The sequence below is a fragment of the Triturus cristatus genome, chromosome 5_2 (genome assembly GCF_964204655.1).
Source record: "Triturus cristatus chromosome 5_2, aTriCri1.1, whole genome shotgun sequence".
Classification (NCBI taxonomy): Eukaryota; Metazoa; Chordata; class Amphibia; order Caudata; family Salamandridae; genus Triturus; species Triturus cristatus.
In genome coordinates, this window is record NC_140588.1 from 1,044,999,557 (window position 1) to 1,045,015,058 (window position 15,502).

The 15,502-nt window shown below is 45.9% G+C and overlaps 1 protein-coding gene across 2 annotated transcripts in view; it reads left to right on the forward strand.

The window, feature by feature from the left end:
• The window catches only part of LOC146829645 (STING ER exit protein), a 115,452-nt gene extending 110,736 nt beyond the window's left edge, over positions 1–4,716 (forward strand). For both annotated transcript variants that reach the window (XM_085608326.1, XM_085608327.1), the window contains exons 5-7: positions 125–214; positions 2,395–2,487; positions 4,041–4,716. In XM_085608326.1, the coding sequence (XP_085464452.1) occupies positions 125–214; positions 2,395–2,487; positions 4,041–4,103 (246 nt within the window). In that variant the 3' untranslated portion in view covers positions 4,104–4,716. The remainder of the gene's footprint in view (positions 1–124; positions 215–2,394; positions 2,488–4,040) is intronic.
• The last annotated feature ends 10,786 nt before the right edge of the window (positions 4,717–15,502 follow it).

A 15,502-nucleotide genomic window follows, 5' to 3' on the forward strand; every position in this document is an offset into this window, starting at 1 on the left:
ATACTAAGTGGTTTTGATGTCGGCCGGTGGAGCCATCTCTCCTTTTCTCTTTTTCTCATAAGTTTCCTTTCAGTGGTTTACATGTCCTAATGCCTGATTTTTTTTTTTATTCTTTATCTCCAAGGTTATGATGACTAAACGGACCAAAGACATGGGCAAGTTCAGCTCCGTTACTGTCTCTACCATTGATGAGGAAGAAGAGGAAATTGAAGCGGTGAGTGAGCTGTATTGCCGCCTCCCTGTATTGGTGCCTCCTTGCACTCTTTTTGCTGGACTTTAAAGTAGTCGTCCACCTTTTACACCTTCAACAACAAAACAATAAGAGTTTGGGATGAGATCACCCTCGTCAATACACTTAATCTCCAATTTTCAGTGAGTATGCTGACCGGTATGCATTAGCCACTGACGTCTCACCATTAGCATGCCCTATGGCAGCCCTCCATAGTTTGGTAAAATACACTACACAGTTTCCTGAGATGAGCACATGACCTGCACCTATAGAGACCTGCTTACAACTACGGTGACTTAAACCATCTCTAAGTGGATCGTCCCTACATTCTACATTATTCAGTGATCTGCAATGCCGCAAATCCTTCAGCAGAGTTCTGGAAATAAACATCCATATCTTGTAAATGTTTTTACAAAGAATTTGTCTGTAGCACAGTATTACAACTATCAAACATGGGCACGTGCCCAGACATCCACTGGTGGATAATATTTTGTGGTGAGGAGCTCTGGCTTTTCTCACAGGTTTTTGTGACAAGCTTCTGCTGTACTCCACAACCTACATTGAAACCTGCCTCTGCAACGTACATCCAGTGCACTCAGCCTTTTACTTTGTTAAACATGATGTACTGCTTGCACCCAAAATGTTACTGGCTCGTAACTGTGCAGCGTGCATCTTTCGCCATGCACTGCCACACTTGCCTCCAGGGCTTATGCTATTTACATTCTTTTCACCCTTGCGTGAACATAATTCTATGCTGTATGACAATTGGCCCAATACTACCAATTTGCTTCTTTAAAATTCTGTAAAAACTTGTGGATATTTTTTTTGGGATGTCATTGATTGCACTTAATGTGTTAAGTGATGTAAAATGTGAGTGCATAATGGGGTTCAAGTTAGTTAGTTCTCTGAATTAGAACTGGCGCAAATTTAAGTGGTATTTGAGTTTGACAAACTTACTTCATATCTGATTTGAACACCTGTCTGTAACGACACTTAAACTTTTTTTTCTTTGAATATCTATATATATGATTATTCACAAAACCTATATGATTATTCACAACACAAATTATTGCTCTTAATATTGTTTCAAAGACAGGTCAAACTTTTAAATTCTCATGTATTCCAAATCCAATTTATCATCTAGAGTGGAGGGTTTCGAAGAAGAGAAACAAAAGGATAAGAAACAAAGACACTATCATAAAATAAAATAGAACTTCAACAAAAATTCTTATTTAGTCTAAAAATAAGAACCATAAATATATGGAATGGATCTCATGTTCATTTGTTTATTTTCCTACTTCAATGCCACTGTTTTTCTTGTGCCATCTTTGTTTAACCCGTGAGCTCTTTAACTTGCTTGTATTTTTTGATGCGTTTGTTTCATGTGGTGCAGCTAAACTAGTCATGGGTCTGGTTTCGGCTTTCTTTTCGTGTAGGAGCATGGTAGCTGACTGACCTACTGCTTTCTGAATTGAGCAGCACACACAGCGGTGCGTGCAAAATGGATTGTTTGCCAAACCTTCATTTGTTTGGGTGTATGTCGATATGAAAAATGTTGTCCATTAAGTTTTCATTTTGTTGGACGTCTTTGAAAGTGCAAGGAGCATTTGATTTTGTTATCTTGAATGCCTGGTCTGATGTTGGTGTGCAAGATTCGCTTTCTTTCTTTGGAAGTGAGGATGATGCATCCTGTTTGGCTGCATAGTTCAAAGCTGCTATAGGTGGCATACGCATTCTCTTTCAGCTGCTCCCAAAGCATTGTGTTTTACATGCCTTCCAAGCCCTAGTTTCCTGAATTTGTCTTTCACACCATATGAGTATCAACTTTCCATTGGGCTGAGTATTGTCTTGAGTTCCGTTTGTTTCCATAAAGAGAGATATGGTCTGAGGAAAAGCAACATCCGATCAAAGCAAGCATTTTTAAGAGACTCTTTCCACCAGCCAAACATGCAGTGTTGGTCATTGCCCCAGTTTTTTCAGGCGATGAAGCCTAGCTGCTGTGAGGTGTCTAAGTACATGTAGATCTTCCTGAATCTTGTCTCGTTATGTGAGCTTTATCTGGAATCCTTGGTGTTGCTACATTTTCCACTGTTCCATGTTAGTATCTGCCCCGTATGCTGATGTCACTGTGTAACCTGCCAATGAACTGCTTGTTGTTGTTGCAGAGGGAGGTCGCGGACTCGTACGCACAGAACGCAAAGGTGATCGAGAAGCAGCTGGAGCGCAAAGGCATGAGCAAGAGAAGGCTACAGGAACTGGTGAGTGAGGTCCCCTTCTGTCCGGCTGGTGGCTCACAGTGGCCTAGCTCTTTTGTTAATCATGCTGTATTCAATCATGCTGTTTAGGTTCACTACGGGCTGACCACATCCTTTCTCGCTCGCCACCACCACCAGCAGTTGTTGAAGTCTAGTATTTAACCCCTTCCATGCTCATGACGGAACGGTTCCGTCATGAGCCACGGTTGAGCTGTGCTCATGACGGAACCGTTCCGTCATGGTCCCGCCCGCGCTCGAACCCTTCAGCACCGCGGCGGAATTCGCCCAGCGCTGAAGGGGTTAAGCATGTCATCTGTGTTGGTAAACATACCTTGGGTGCCTGCAGAGCCAGACGTTAGCTACTTAAGCACAAGCTAATCTCCGACCCCTTAGTGGACATTGCTCAGATCAGAGCCCTCGCTTTAGTAGAGGAGTACTTGCATATCTATCTTAGTATCCAGTCCATCTGCTGTATTGATTGCTTACCGACACACGAGTAACCATTAAAAAGTAATAAGCTTAAACTATTTTCTACTTTGAGTAAATTACCAGAGGAACAGCCTTTCAAGAATAGATTCACCTGCTCACCTCCCTCTCTGGCCCTCTGCGTTTGTTTCTGCCAGGCAAGGTAGATATCATTGTGTCCCTTTCCTTGTGACCCGCGCTGTTATAAAGGCCTGCTGGAGCAATATAGGGTAATTTAGTGCCAGTAACAGATGGGAAGCCGAGATCCCAAGGAACGGGACAAGTGATATTCTGTATTTTCCTTGGCATTGCTCTTCTCTTAGTTTAAAGGTCTTGGGGTAGGAGGTTCCTCTCAGGGATATCTAAGAAAAAAATGGGCGAGAGGTAATATGGCGATACACAAGAAATGAACCGCCACCAAGAACACGAGTCTCCGGTGCCAACATAAGTAGTTTGTGATTTGAGGCATCTTCAGCACACCTTCCTGAAGACTGTCTGATTCTGCATGGGGAAGTAGGCTCACCTTTTGTGTTTTGTTTTAATGTGCTGAATCTCTTGTTCATGGGACTTCAATCATGTGAATTCTCCCTTCCCGCACTGTGCCTGGAAGGTGTCCTAATGGAGTTCCTCTATTACTCCTGGCCTGTACAGTTTCAGAGATACCGCAGACATTCAGTAAGTGCCATATGAACTACCAAACCTCGAAAATCAGAGCACGCACTTTTAGGATCTTTACTGCTGTGCCCAGTGCTCCTTCGCTGTTAAAGGTGAAGTTAATGAAAGAAAGTTACTTCTGTTGCTGCAGTGCAGTGATCGTTGTCTTTGGGATCTGTAGTATGTGGTTCCTCTTATCAGAAGGTTTGTAAATCTGTGGTCCTTCATGATTAATCAGATTCGTTTTTTTCAGCATATCTTCTTTGCTCTTATTTTATAAATAAGTTCCCCGGTCATGTGTATTAGTTTTATTTCACACCCCAATGCAGAAAGTTTTCTTTCAAGTTTATCATATCATTGATTCTGGTAGATGTCCATGCCTTGCCTGATTTTAAATCTTTTCTCCATCTTTCCTTAACTTTGTTTATACCATGCAGGCTGAATTAGAAGCCAAGAAAGCCAAGATGAAGGGCACATTGATTGACAACCAGTTCAAGTAACAGGCGGAGAGTCTGGATAGGAGAGATTAATGACGACGTCTATGACTGCAGCTGCTGTTCCCTCCCCAGCCGGTATTCACGTGGAAGAACATTTAAACCTAGTATGGTGTACACAGTGGATTCGATTTTCTGCCCATGAACCACACCGTTACATAAATAATTGACTGACGCCAGAGTAAATTTTCGGGTTTAGAAGGGAAACTTTCTCCAATCTCCCTCCTCTTGGGTAGAATATAGAGCTGGAGTACATTGGCTTAAACCAACCCAGGGTTTTAGACTTGAAGTGACGCTGCTGCTTTTGAGCACCATGGGCCATCATTGGCTCGAAGACTGTCTGTTTCCACAGCCGCCTTCAGACATCAGCCTTCATTGCACACCCCGAGAGATGCTGGAGGAACCGCCATCAAACACTTCTATTCAGAGGATGTGCACCCTCCCACAGCCTTCTGTTCTTAAAGGGAGATGCTGCAGACCTGGCACAGCTTATTCACAAACTCTTATTTAATTTGTATTTGATGTTCAATACGAATAGCAGAATGGAGGGTTTACACATGGTGAACACCTGGAAGCCATGAATTAGTATTTTTTTTAAATAAAAAGCCATTCATCAAAACCATGACTTTATTTCCCATTATTTTAATTATAAAGGTCTGTTTAAACATGAAGTCTTCTTGACTTGTGAAAAAGCCAGTTGTGGGGGATAGGGGGATGCGTGTGCTCTGCTGCTTAATTATAAACTGTTAAATAAGCCTTCAGACATTGCTGGTTCTAACTTATTTACTTCCACTTAACTGGTCGTTATCCAGTCAACCATTGTCTAACGGAAGCATTGAGCATCAGCTGATCACTTGGAGTATGTTCTCACACATGGAAGCTGTATGTTAGTCCCGGAATCCCTACGGCCGTGCAAATGACACCCATGATGTGGTAATAGCCTGCCCGCCCATCTTTGTATCAACCTTGTGAGCCAAGTGGATGTCTCATCACGATCGACTAACCCGTTCTTTGATGGCTCACTGATGCTTCACCCCACCAAGAGCGCTTCTCAGATTTCAGTATACATCTATATGTATACACTGAAATTTTTGTGCCTAGTTTGTTTGCTCCCTAATAATGCATATACAGTGTTTGTTGATTTTCTTCTGTGCTACAAAATATAACTACACCTCAGAGACGTTGTCACCTATAACTTGGCTATTGCTATGTGAATTAGATTCGAAAAGAACTGTAAAAAGCTTTTTTAATTGGTTATGGGCTTACGCCAACAATTTTTCACTGGTCATAAACATGGTACTCTCCTAAATCTACTGAAATGTGAGCTCCTTATGTTTGAGACTAGCCTTAAAGCAGCTGATATTAACAGTCTCAAAATGATCCAGTATTGGGTAGAAGTAAACTGCTAAGACAGGTTACCTTGTTTTTTTTTTTTTTCTTTTATTTTCGCCACCTATGAAATATATTGTTTCTAAGTACACCATTTTCCCCATAGAACACAAGCAGAATGAAGGGGGGTGGGGGGAAGCTGTTTTTCACTCCTGCTAAGAAGCCTAACCCCAGACATTTTATGACACTAAATGTGGTGCGCAAAACACTGTTGATTTTGTAGGTATCGTGTGAGGACCAGGATAGCAGTTTTCTTGTTTCTGTCGCTGCTAGGCATGAGCCTGAACTGAGAGCACTGAGGGGTGGGGTTCTGAAGCATAAGAGATGTTGTCATGCAGATGGGCATCTATTTTCATGCAATTTGACAAACAGTTTGTAATGCAAGCTGTCATACGTTTGTAGACGTACCACAGGCAAGCACAGTCTTAGAAGGGTAAAATAGCTCTCTTCAGCCAATAACACTGGGCAGTTTTGACAAGTCATCAGTAATTTATTTTCAACAAAATTTAAATCAAACATATACATAGCAAACAGAATTACAGTCTGTAAAAAAAAGAAGTTATTGTACTGTTTAATGCAAGCAATTTAAATTTCTATTCTGGTAGGCTTTAGAAGATTAAGTATAGTAATCATGATGTAAAAATAAGAAAACTTCTAAGGAAGGCATTGCTGGGTCCATCAAGACCATGCCGTTAATTACCATTTCAGTTCTGGAGGACTTGGTGGTAATGTATCAATAGTAGGACAGTAATATACAAGTTCCCAGATGTTCAAGGCATGTGTGCTGTAGGTACATATGCTTTTCATAATCCTGCCATCTAGTGTAGGGTCCGGATATTTGCAAGTTGTTTTTCTTCGAAGAAGTCTTTCCTAGTCACGAGGTAAGGTGACTCCTCCTTTCGGTGATTGTCTGCAATGGTCATGGACTCCATTGTTATTGTTTTTTTCTGCCATTAAGTTCGGACGTGTATTGCGACGCTTCGGTTCAAAACTGTTCTTTGGGTTCCCTTTGACGCGCAATCCTCTCTAGCCAATGGCGGCATGTTGTGCTTTAGCTTTAAACATCTATAGCTAAAGTGCAGCATGCCGCCATTGCCACAGTAGTAAATAAACAGAAAAAAAAGGCAGCCCCACAACTTTTTTTCCTTTCTATTTATTGACCACTTGACTAATTTTTGCCACAATTGTTACAAAAGTCAATAAATAAAATAAAGGCAGACGTACACCGTATTTCTTTTTCCATTTGCAAAGCCAGTAGCTCTGCATTGAACTAATGTGAGACCTATTGCATTGCAAATGCTCATGTACAGTGTCTCTGAATAATGAAATATCTGCAGAAGAACCACCTTTGGTACTCTATGCTCAGATCAAATGCATTGGTGATTATCTGTTTTAGACAATATGCAAGTGTATGTGGAAGTACCACTGTAAAAAAAGGGGGGGAAAGCACATTTTTAGGTCTTGCCTACAGACAGCTTTTTGTCAGTTTGTAGTTGAAGATCTAGCGTGGACAATACTAGTACTTACAGTGGGCTTTCAACCAGCCCATTACTTCCTTTGCTTGGCTTTCTGTCCGTCTCATTTGCTTGCTTGCATATTTAATGGCTTTCCTTCCTCTACTTCTGTTTTCCCTCTGCTGGAGCAAAGCTTCTTTATCATCCCTTTGATTGGATGACTCTAATCTTTCTACTGTTCATGTTCAGGGAACAACTTTTTTTGTTCAGCATCCCTAGGTGAGCATGTTGTTCCTTGCTCTTTTCTTTGTGTGCTGTTACCCTCTCATATACCCGCTCCTCTAATTCGCACTGTTGTGCTCCCTACTTCCCACCTCGTACATTGCTTCTCCCCTCGTCCATTGCTTCTCCCACCCTTCTGCTTTTTCCTGTTTTTTCAGTCCTAATCTCAAATTGCTCTGTTGCTCTCCAATAACAATGCTTTTTCTTTTATTGTTAATTTTTTTTTATGTAATTGTAGCTGCACTTTGCTGTCAGGGTGCTCCCTATGCAATATGACTTTTGCGCATGTTTAAGTTATCTGTGTTTAAAAACAAACAAAAAAAGAAAGTAAAGAAACAAAATGGCTTTGGAATCTTGTTGTATGGATATGTACACATCATCAGACTGTGCAGCCGCAGTGTCGTGACCCATATGCGTTTATGCAGAATGACACATGAAGGTTTTTTTTTTAGACGGTGCACTTGGTGTGTGTTGCCAGCTAAACAGAGAGCTTGTTCAAAAATGTGCTTACAACTGACAAATGGTTCTTAATCCAATCAACAAGCTAAAATCTCATGAACCATTTCCACACAGCAACATCCACTACACGAACAAACATCTCGACATCTATCTTCAAAGGTGGCTTAAAAATGGACATGGTTCAAAATAACTTGCAACTTCAGCCTAATGGGGACTGTCAAATTGTAAAGTTTCAGCAGTAGTAACCCCAGAGCAGACTCTTTGACAGTGGTGCAGTGAAATATTCGGCCACTGGTGCAGTCTGTTAATTACCTGCCAGACACAAACATGAATGCTGGCAGGTTGTACTCAAACCTACTTTTTTTTTTTTTTTAGGTTTATTACATTGATTGCAGTGTTCGAAAGCTAGCAACTCCTATATAAATAAGCAGGGACAAAGCCAGTAGGTCTCTGCTCGACTGATTGGGTATGAAGAAAGCATAGCTTCTCGGGCGAGAAGCAGGAAAAACAGATGAGAAGAAGGAAAAATGTAAAGAGTGTTGCAGTCCCCTCAACTAAGTTGTGAATGGATACAACTCTTCCAATCGGAACACTGAGACCAAAATGCTCATGGGTAGGACAAACGCAAGAATAGGCCACGCCATCTAATATGGAGCACACAACTTAGATGGACAACAAAGCGGTTCAATCAGGTGCAAAGGATGGACCCAAAATCCACTAAGTAGATTGGAAACACTATTTTCATGTATGCATTATTATGTGCTATGCGTATTCGCTATTGTTATTCTGCAGCTGAAAAATCCATCATTTTGGATTTTTTTTGTGCTTTTAAGCGCTGGATTCAACCTTGTAGTCTCACAGCACTTTGATCATATGCATTGAAGAGGAAGCATGGCTAAAGTTCTTGATACGTAAATCACTCGCTTCTTAGACAGACTTCTAGTGGCAGATTCCTCACCTTTTAAATATTTTGCAGGTGTCAGACTGATTCTAGAAACTTTTCAGCAGCATCTGAGCATGATAGTGGGGCGATGTGGCTCCACAGTGACGCTGCTCTACTCTGGAAAAGACGTGCAAACCCTATATTGGCACTTGTTCTGATTCCAAGAATCCAAACTTGCCTGCCCAAGGTAACTCTTACATCAATTCTTTATTTCAGATGGGCTGACGTCAGTTCCATTTTTTCCACACCACCAGACACGGATCTGGAGCTCTCTTGTCTCTCATAGACACTTACCCCAGTATACTTATCCAACTTATTCAGTGTGCAAGTGCTGACACCACCAAAAACCAGGTTTTAATCCCTGTAAGGACTGTCGCAACAAGAATACAAGTGACTGTTACCTATCAGGGGCCTTATTAGGGAAAGAGGTGTGGCTCACTAGTTAGAGGTGGCAGACCCGTAAGCAGAGAATCGGCCAGGGACCAGGGTTCAATTCCCGACGCGGCAGGGTCGTGGACCAGGGTCAAAACGGACTCGATAATTCTCGCCTCGGTACCTACTCTAACCAGGAAAACACTCGGCAACTCTGGGCATTAAGCTTGCCTCATCTCTACAACGGCCCCCCACAGACGCCGAGGATGCCTGGTTTCACCTTGGAGATACCCAGAAAGGGACCATCTCACAGGGATAGCCAGGATGGGTTCCCCAGCGGTCTACAGCGCCGGGACGCCCTGTTGCTGGGGCAGCTGTGCGCTTTACAAGTCTACAACATTTACATTTACATTTACAAAGTCGCACTGTCCCTGTTTGCATCTGGCACACCTTTAAACAGGTGCGCCAGATGCAAATGGAGACAGTGTGCCCATTTATAAAGAATGCCCTGCCCCCAGTGCAGCTGTGAACTTGACACTGCACCTGCCTGCAGGAAGATGTCTGATGGTTCTATGGCACAACTGGTCATCTTTTTTTGGCCCACTGTGAGCACTCCTCGTAAGGGCCTGTTTGCTTTTATGCCTGTATCTATAATATGGCGCATAAGCAAAGAGATTTCCTCATTTGTGTGGGACCATGCGCCTATGCAAATAAGGTAATGTCCTCTAATGATGGCGCTGGCACTGTCAATATTACAGAAGGGGATACACAAGTGTCTGTGGCCCCCTTCTTTAATGCCACTGTGCCCCATGGGGTGCATGAAGCAGACTCACATGCCTGTTGCACCCCTTGGGCGCAATGTATAATGCGGCCCCAGGTGTGCTGGAGTTGAGTCACAACTTCAAGGCTTGCAGTGGCTGCTCTTTGATGAACTTAAAGGCCATCCAAGACCGCAGGCTGAAGCTTTACAATTCCAAGCCATGGTTCGGAGACTCCCTCTGGCGTGCCTTTGGGGCCCCAAGAAGTAGAGAGACCTGCCATCTGGAGTACCGCCAGCAGGTTTTTCTATGGCACGAGTTGGACCCATCCTATCCCATTATGACACCTCCAGTTCCGACCCCCAGACACCATGGTCAACACTGGTCCCTGGACATTTAAAGTTGTATCCATCTATGTCATACGAGATGCCCACAGTACTCTCTGACTCAGAATCATAACTGGTACAATCAAAGCCGAGCACGACACCAATTGAGACGTTGCTTCCCCAACTTGATCTTTCACTTCCACAAGGGAGAACGGACACCCTGTATACTCTTTTTGGGACAGACTCGGACAATGATTGTGACATGTGATGTGTTTGCTCAGTCCTGTTAAGATGACAATCTGCATGATGACTTGACGGAGGCTAGTGGTTTTGATACCTCCCCTGAAACAGACCTTCTCTCACCACATGGTTCTGCCACTGAGAATTCTGCTTCTTATACAATGGTAATGCATGCAGCAGCCGAAGTCGTTGATCTCCAGCTCCCCATCTTGGAGCTCAACACTAATGTATTGAATGAAGTTCTCCATCCCTTTTGCCATTTAATGAGGCACTAACGGTTGCCCCTTTGGGTGTTGGACCAAACCTTGCACTGGCTACCCAGTTAACAGACAAATAGTGTTACACAATTGCCCTGCTCCAGACTGAACTGAGTTCCTCTCTTAGCACCCTTCTCCCGAACTTTTGTTGGTATGGGCATCTGCAAGCAGATCTAATCCCAACACTTTTGTGACTACTCACCCCCCGCCCCCCGATGGGGAGTCCAAACGGGTTAAGACATTTGCTCAGTGGCTCCTGGATAGCTATTTCCACACCCTTTGTGTCTCAGCTCAAGTCCTCTCTAGTTTCATTGAAGATCTCTGCCCGTCCAGGCCCGGGCCATTCAGACAGTTGTGTTGCAGCCAAGTTTACAATTCGTTGTGGCTTGGACACCACCTATTTTATCAGGAAACCACTGGTGCCAATGTCGCCATCCGCATCACCTGGGTTCTCAGGCAATGTCAGTACTCCATTATGAACATGCCCTACAATAGGATTTGCCTGTTACGGAACAAGGCTGATTGAAGGAGAGCAGAGCTACCACAGACTCTGGGCTTATCCCTGCCTCACCAACTGCACCACCCTTACCGCTTCTTTCGTGGATTTGGTGGAGCTGTCCCATACCATCCACCTGTCCAGCCTAGCAAGGAATCCAGTAGTTGCATGGGGAAGGCCGTGGTGCCCTCCGGCCATGGTCCACAGACCATCTAGTCTGCTGACTTCCCTGCAGCCCCCGTAACAAACACCCTTAGCATACTGTTAGGGTCGCACAGCTACCTGGTGAGAGGTAGGATCAGAAGACTGTTGCTGGGTTGGGAAACTGTGACATGTCATGTGGGTCCTGCAGATCTTTCGCAAGGGATATGCCTTACACTCCTCTTCTCTTCACAGCACCTTCCTCTGCTCCCCCACCTCCCCCCCGGGACAGATTGAGGATCATCTCTCCATTTTGCAGCAGGAAGTGAAAGCTATTTTGGTCCAAGGGGCTGTTGAGCGAGTGCCAGAAGTAGGACTTGGTTATAATTCCCACTACTTTTGGTGCCAAAGGTGGACATAGCCCTTTGCCCTATTTTTAACCTACACCCACACAGCGCCTTCCTCCAGAAGAAGAAATTCGGAGTGTTCAACCTTGCACAGGTCTTGTCTGCCCTCGACCCTGGAGACTGAATGGTGGCGTTGGACCTCCAGGACACCTATATTTTATTATATACCTGCCCTGCCAGCCATCCAGGCCACCTGCAGGTTCTAGTGAGATTGGAGCATTTCCAGTACGCGGTCCTTCCCTTTGGTCTCCATACTGCTGCCTAAGGTGTTCACGAAATCGATGTTAGTGGTGGCTGCACTCCTTTGCCAGTCTTCACCCCCCACACCCCTATCTCGACAACTGAATGTTGAAGATAGGGTCGCACAGGCAGTCCTCAACCACCTATGGCAAACCACCTATCATTTTTGGGGTTTACCATCAACGTGCCAAAGTCACACCGGACTCCTTCTCAGCCGCTTCTTCATATGAGCCAGCCTGGACTCGCCTTCATGCCTTTACTTCATTTAAGAGAATCCAGGACATTTAGGCTATTATCCCAATCTTTCCGCCACGGTCCTAGATTTCAGTGAGGGGGCATCTGAGGCTGTTGAAACTGATAACCTCCTGAGCTCTGTAGTAGGATCTGAAGTATCAGTGGGCACAACATCAAGTGGACCTCTCTAACCACATTCCGATTTTCAAAGATTCTGCTCAAGATTTGCAGTGATGGTTACTGAACCTCGATTACACCTATATTGCCTTTTAATGAATACCTCACTGACGTCCACCGGTGCACCTGGTCCAAGCCCAGCACAGGGGCTTCTGTGCGGAGGACGATTGCCTGCCGCCACCGCCCGGCCCAAGCGACCCAGTGTTCCTAATCCAACACCCTTTCCCCCGAGAACTTGGGGGTCCAAGCCTCCTCTTCAAAGGGCGCTTCCCTTCTGCCCATCCAGATAGGGAATTCAAGAAGCTGTACCATCTTGGGAAGCATATTTTCTCTTCCTCCAGTTTGGCACTGCGGTCCGTGAATATCTCGTGCCTCTTTGGCTGATATTCCCATACCATCTGGGATACGGTTGCACAGGTGCTACCTCAGTGCCCGGAGGAGGCCCTGGCTGTTCTCTCCCAGGCAGTGGCAGATGGGAGAGACGCAGCCAAATTCACAATCAGATGTGGATTGGATACCACTGACTCACTGGACAGAACGATTACCACGTCGGTTGCCCTTAGGCGCTATGCCTGGTTGAGGACATCTGGCTTTTCGGGGGATGTCCAGTCAACTTTGATGGACATGCCCTTTGATGGCCATAGTCTTTTTGGCGACAACGCAGACTCGGCACTGGAGCACTTTTAAGATTCTCGGGCTACGGCCAGATCTCTGGGCCTCGCTACACCTTCTTGCCCCCTCCAGTCTGGTTTTCGTCCCTTTTGTGGCTACGGGAGGGGCGCCCAACCACGTCCTCCCCAGTCTACCTACCGGCTCACGCAAGCTGGCCAGCCTCTGTGTGGCCATGGGACCAAGTGACTTTGCTGGTCTGGGAGCCAGCGGGCAGGCCAGTCCACCCTTCGCCCCCCACCCCCCTCCTCAGGGCAGCCTCCAAACTTTCCTTGTCAGACATTTCAGGCCCATCAATGGCCAGTGGGAGGCAGGATTCGCCATCCCCCTCCCCCACTGGCTATCCATCACGGCTGACAGGTGGGTTTTGCAAATCGGCCTTAGGGGATACTCCCTCCCCTTCGAGACAAGACTACCCTTCCCTCCATGCCACCGTCTTTCGATCGCATGTCGGAGGATGATTTGGCGCTACACTGCCAGGAAGTCTCAGCTCTCTTGGCCAACGGATCTATAGACCGGGTACCTGTGCCAGAAGTAGGTCGTGCTTGCTATTTCCGCTACTTTCTGGTGCCCAAAAAAGACAAAGACCTGCGTACTATTCTAGACCTCAGGGCCCGCAACCGCTTCCTCTGGAAAGAGAAGTTCAAAATGTTGATGTTGGCTCAAGTTCTGTCTGCCCTCGATCCCGGAGACTGGATGGTGGCGTTGGACTTGCAGGATGCCTATTTCCATATATCCTTCTTGCCAGTCCCAGGCGTTACCTACAGTTCACGGTGGGCCATGAGCACTTTCAATTCATCGTGCTCCCCTTTGGCCTTACAAGTGCCCCTCGGGTGTTCACAAAAGTGATGACGGTGGTGCAGCTCATCTGCGCAGATCAGGGGTTCCAGTCTTTCCCTATCTCGACGACTGGCTGTTGAAGGCGGGCTCGCCCCAGGCTGTTGTCTCCCACCTACAGACTACAGCAGACCTCCTGCATTCGCTGGGGTTCACTATAAACGGGCCAAAGTCGCACCTGACTCTCTCTGATGCTCCCTTTCATCAGAGCTGTTCTGGACACAGTGCCGTTTCGGGCCTGTCGTCCCGAACAGAGAATCTGGGATATTCGGGCTTTGATACCGATGTTTCAGCCTCTATCTCTGATTTCAGTGAGAGTGACTCTGGCCACTTGCATCCTGCTGGTGGATCATGCCAGATGGCATATGCGGGCACTGCAGTGGGACTTGAAGTTCCAGTGGGCGCAGCATCTGGGGAATCTTTCCAACTACGTTCAGATCTCAGAGGGAGCTGCACAACAATTGTAGTGGTGGCTTGCAAACCAAGCTTATGTCCGAGGCAGAGCCCTCTCTTTTCCCCAACCAGATCCAACAGTGGTGACTGATGCATCACTCCTGAGATGGGGTGGCCATTTGGGAGACCGAGATCGGAGGCATCTGGTCTCCTGCAGAGGCTGGGCTCCAGATCAACCTGCTGGAGCTCCGGGCGATCCGACTGACACTGAAGGCATTCCTTCCCTCTCTCAAAGGGAAAATTGTGCAGACAATAGCACCGTCATGTGGTACTACAACAAACAGGGTGGGGTTGTGGACCCGATGTCAGGAGGCTCTTCACCTCAAGACATGGCTGGAAAAACAGGGTATGACCCTGATGATTCAACACCTGGTGGGTTCTCCGAGTGCCAGGGCGAACATACTTAGTCATCTGTGCTTAGTCGATCATGAATAGCGTCTTTATTCGGAGGTGGTGCAGGGTCTCTTTCAGCGGTGGGGAGTGCCTTGGTTAGATCTGTTAACCACCGAAAACGTGCAATATCAGCAATATTGCAAGTTGGAGTTTCCAAGGCGGCACTCACTCTGCGCCACCTTTTGTCACGAGTGAAACTGTGGCCTCCTGCACGCGTTTTCGCCTGTACCACTTCTGCCCCGAGTACTCAAGAAGATCAAGCGCGACCGGGCCCAAGTTATTCTTGTGGCTCCGGACTGGGCACGAAGAGTCTGGTACCCAGAGCTCCTGAGCGTAGCCATTGATCCTCCGATCAGACTGCCCCTTCTGGAGAATCTTCTGTCGCAGCAGCAGGGGACGGTTCTTCACCCCAACCAGTCCAGTCTCAGCCTCCTTGCGTGGAGATTGAGCGGCAACCGTTGGCAGTATTTGATCTTCTGCCCGAAGTCTGTAATGTCATCCTGGCAGCCAGGAGTCCCTCCACTAAATCGGTATACGCCTATAGATTGAACAAGTTTGTGGCATAGTGCACAGCAAAGGCTGTGGATTCCCTTCTGCCCCCCTTTCAGAGGTTCTCTTTTGCATACTTTCTTTGGCCCAGCAGGGTTCTGCTGTGGGCACCCTCAAAGGCTATCTTGCTTCTATCTCCGCTTTTCTTTGGCTGCCAGATCAGCCATCCTTATTCAAGTTCCCTATTGTAAATAGATTATTTAAGGGTGTTACTTATCTATTTCCTCCATCTCCTTTCATAATGCCCCAGTGGGACTTGAATCTTGTTATAACATATCTTGTGTGCTCCCTTTAAGCCTCTTCATAAATGGCTCCTTACTCTCAAAACT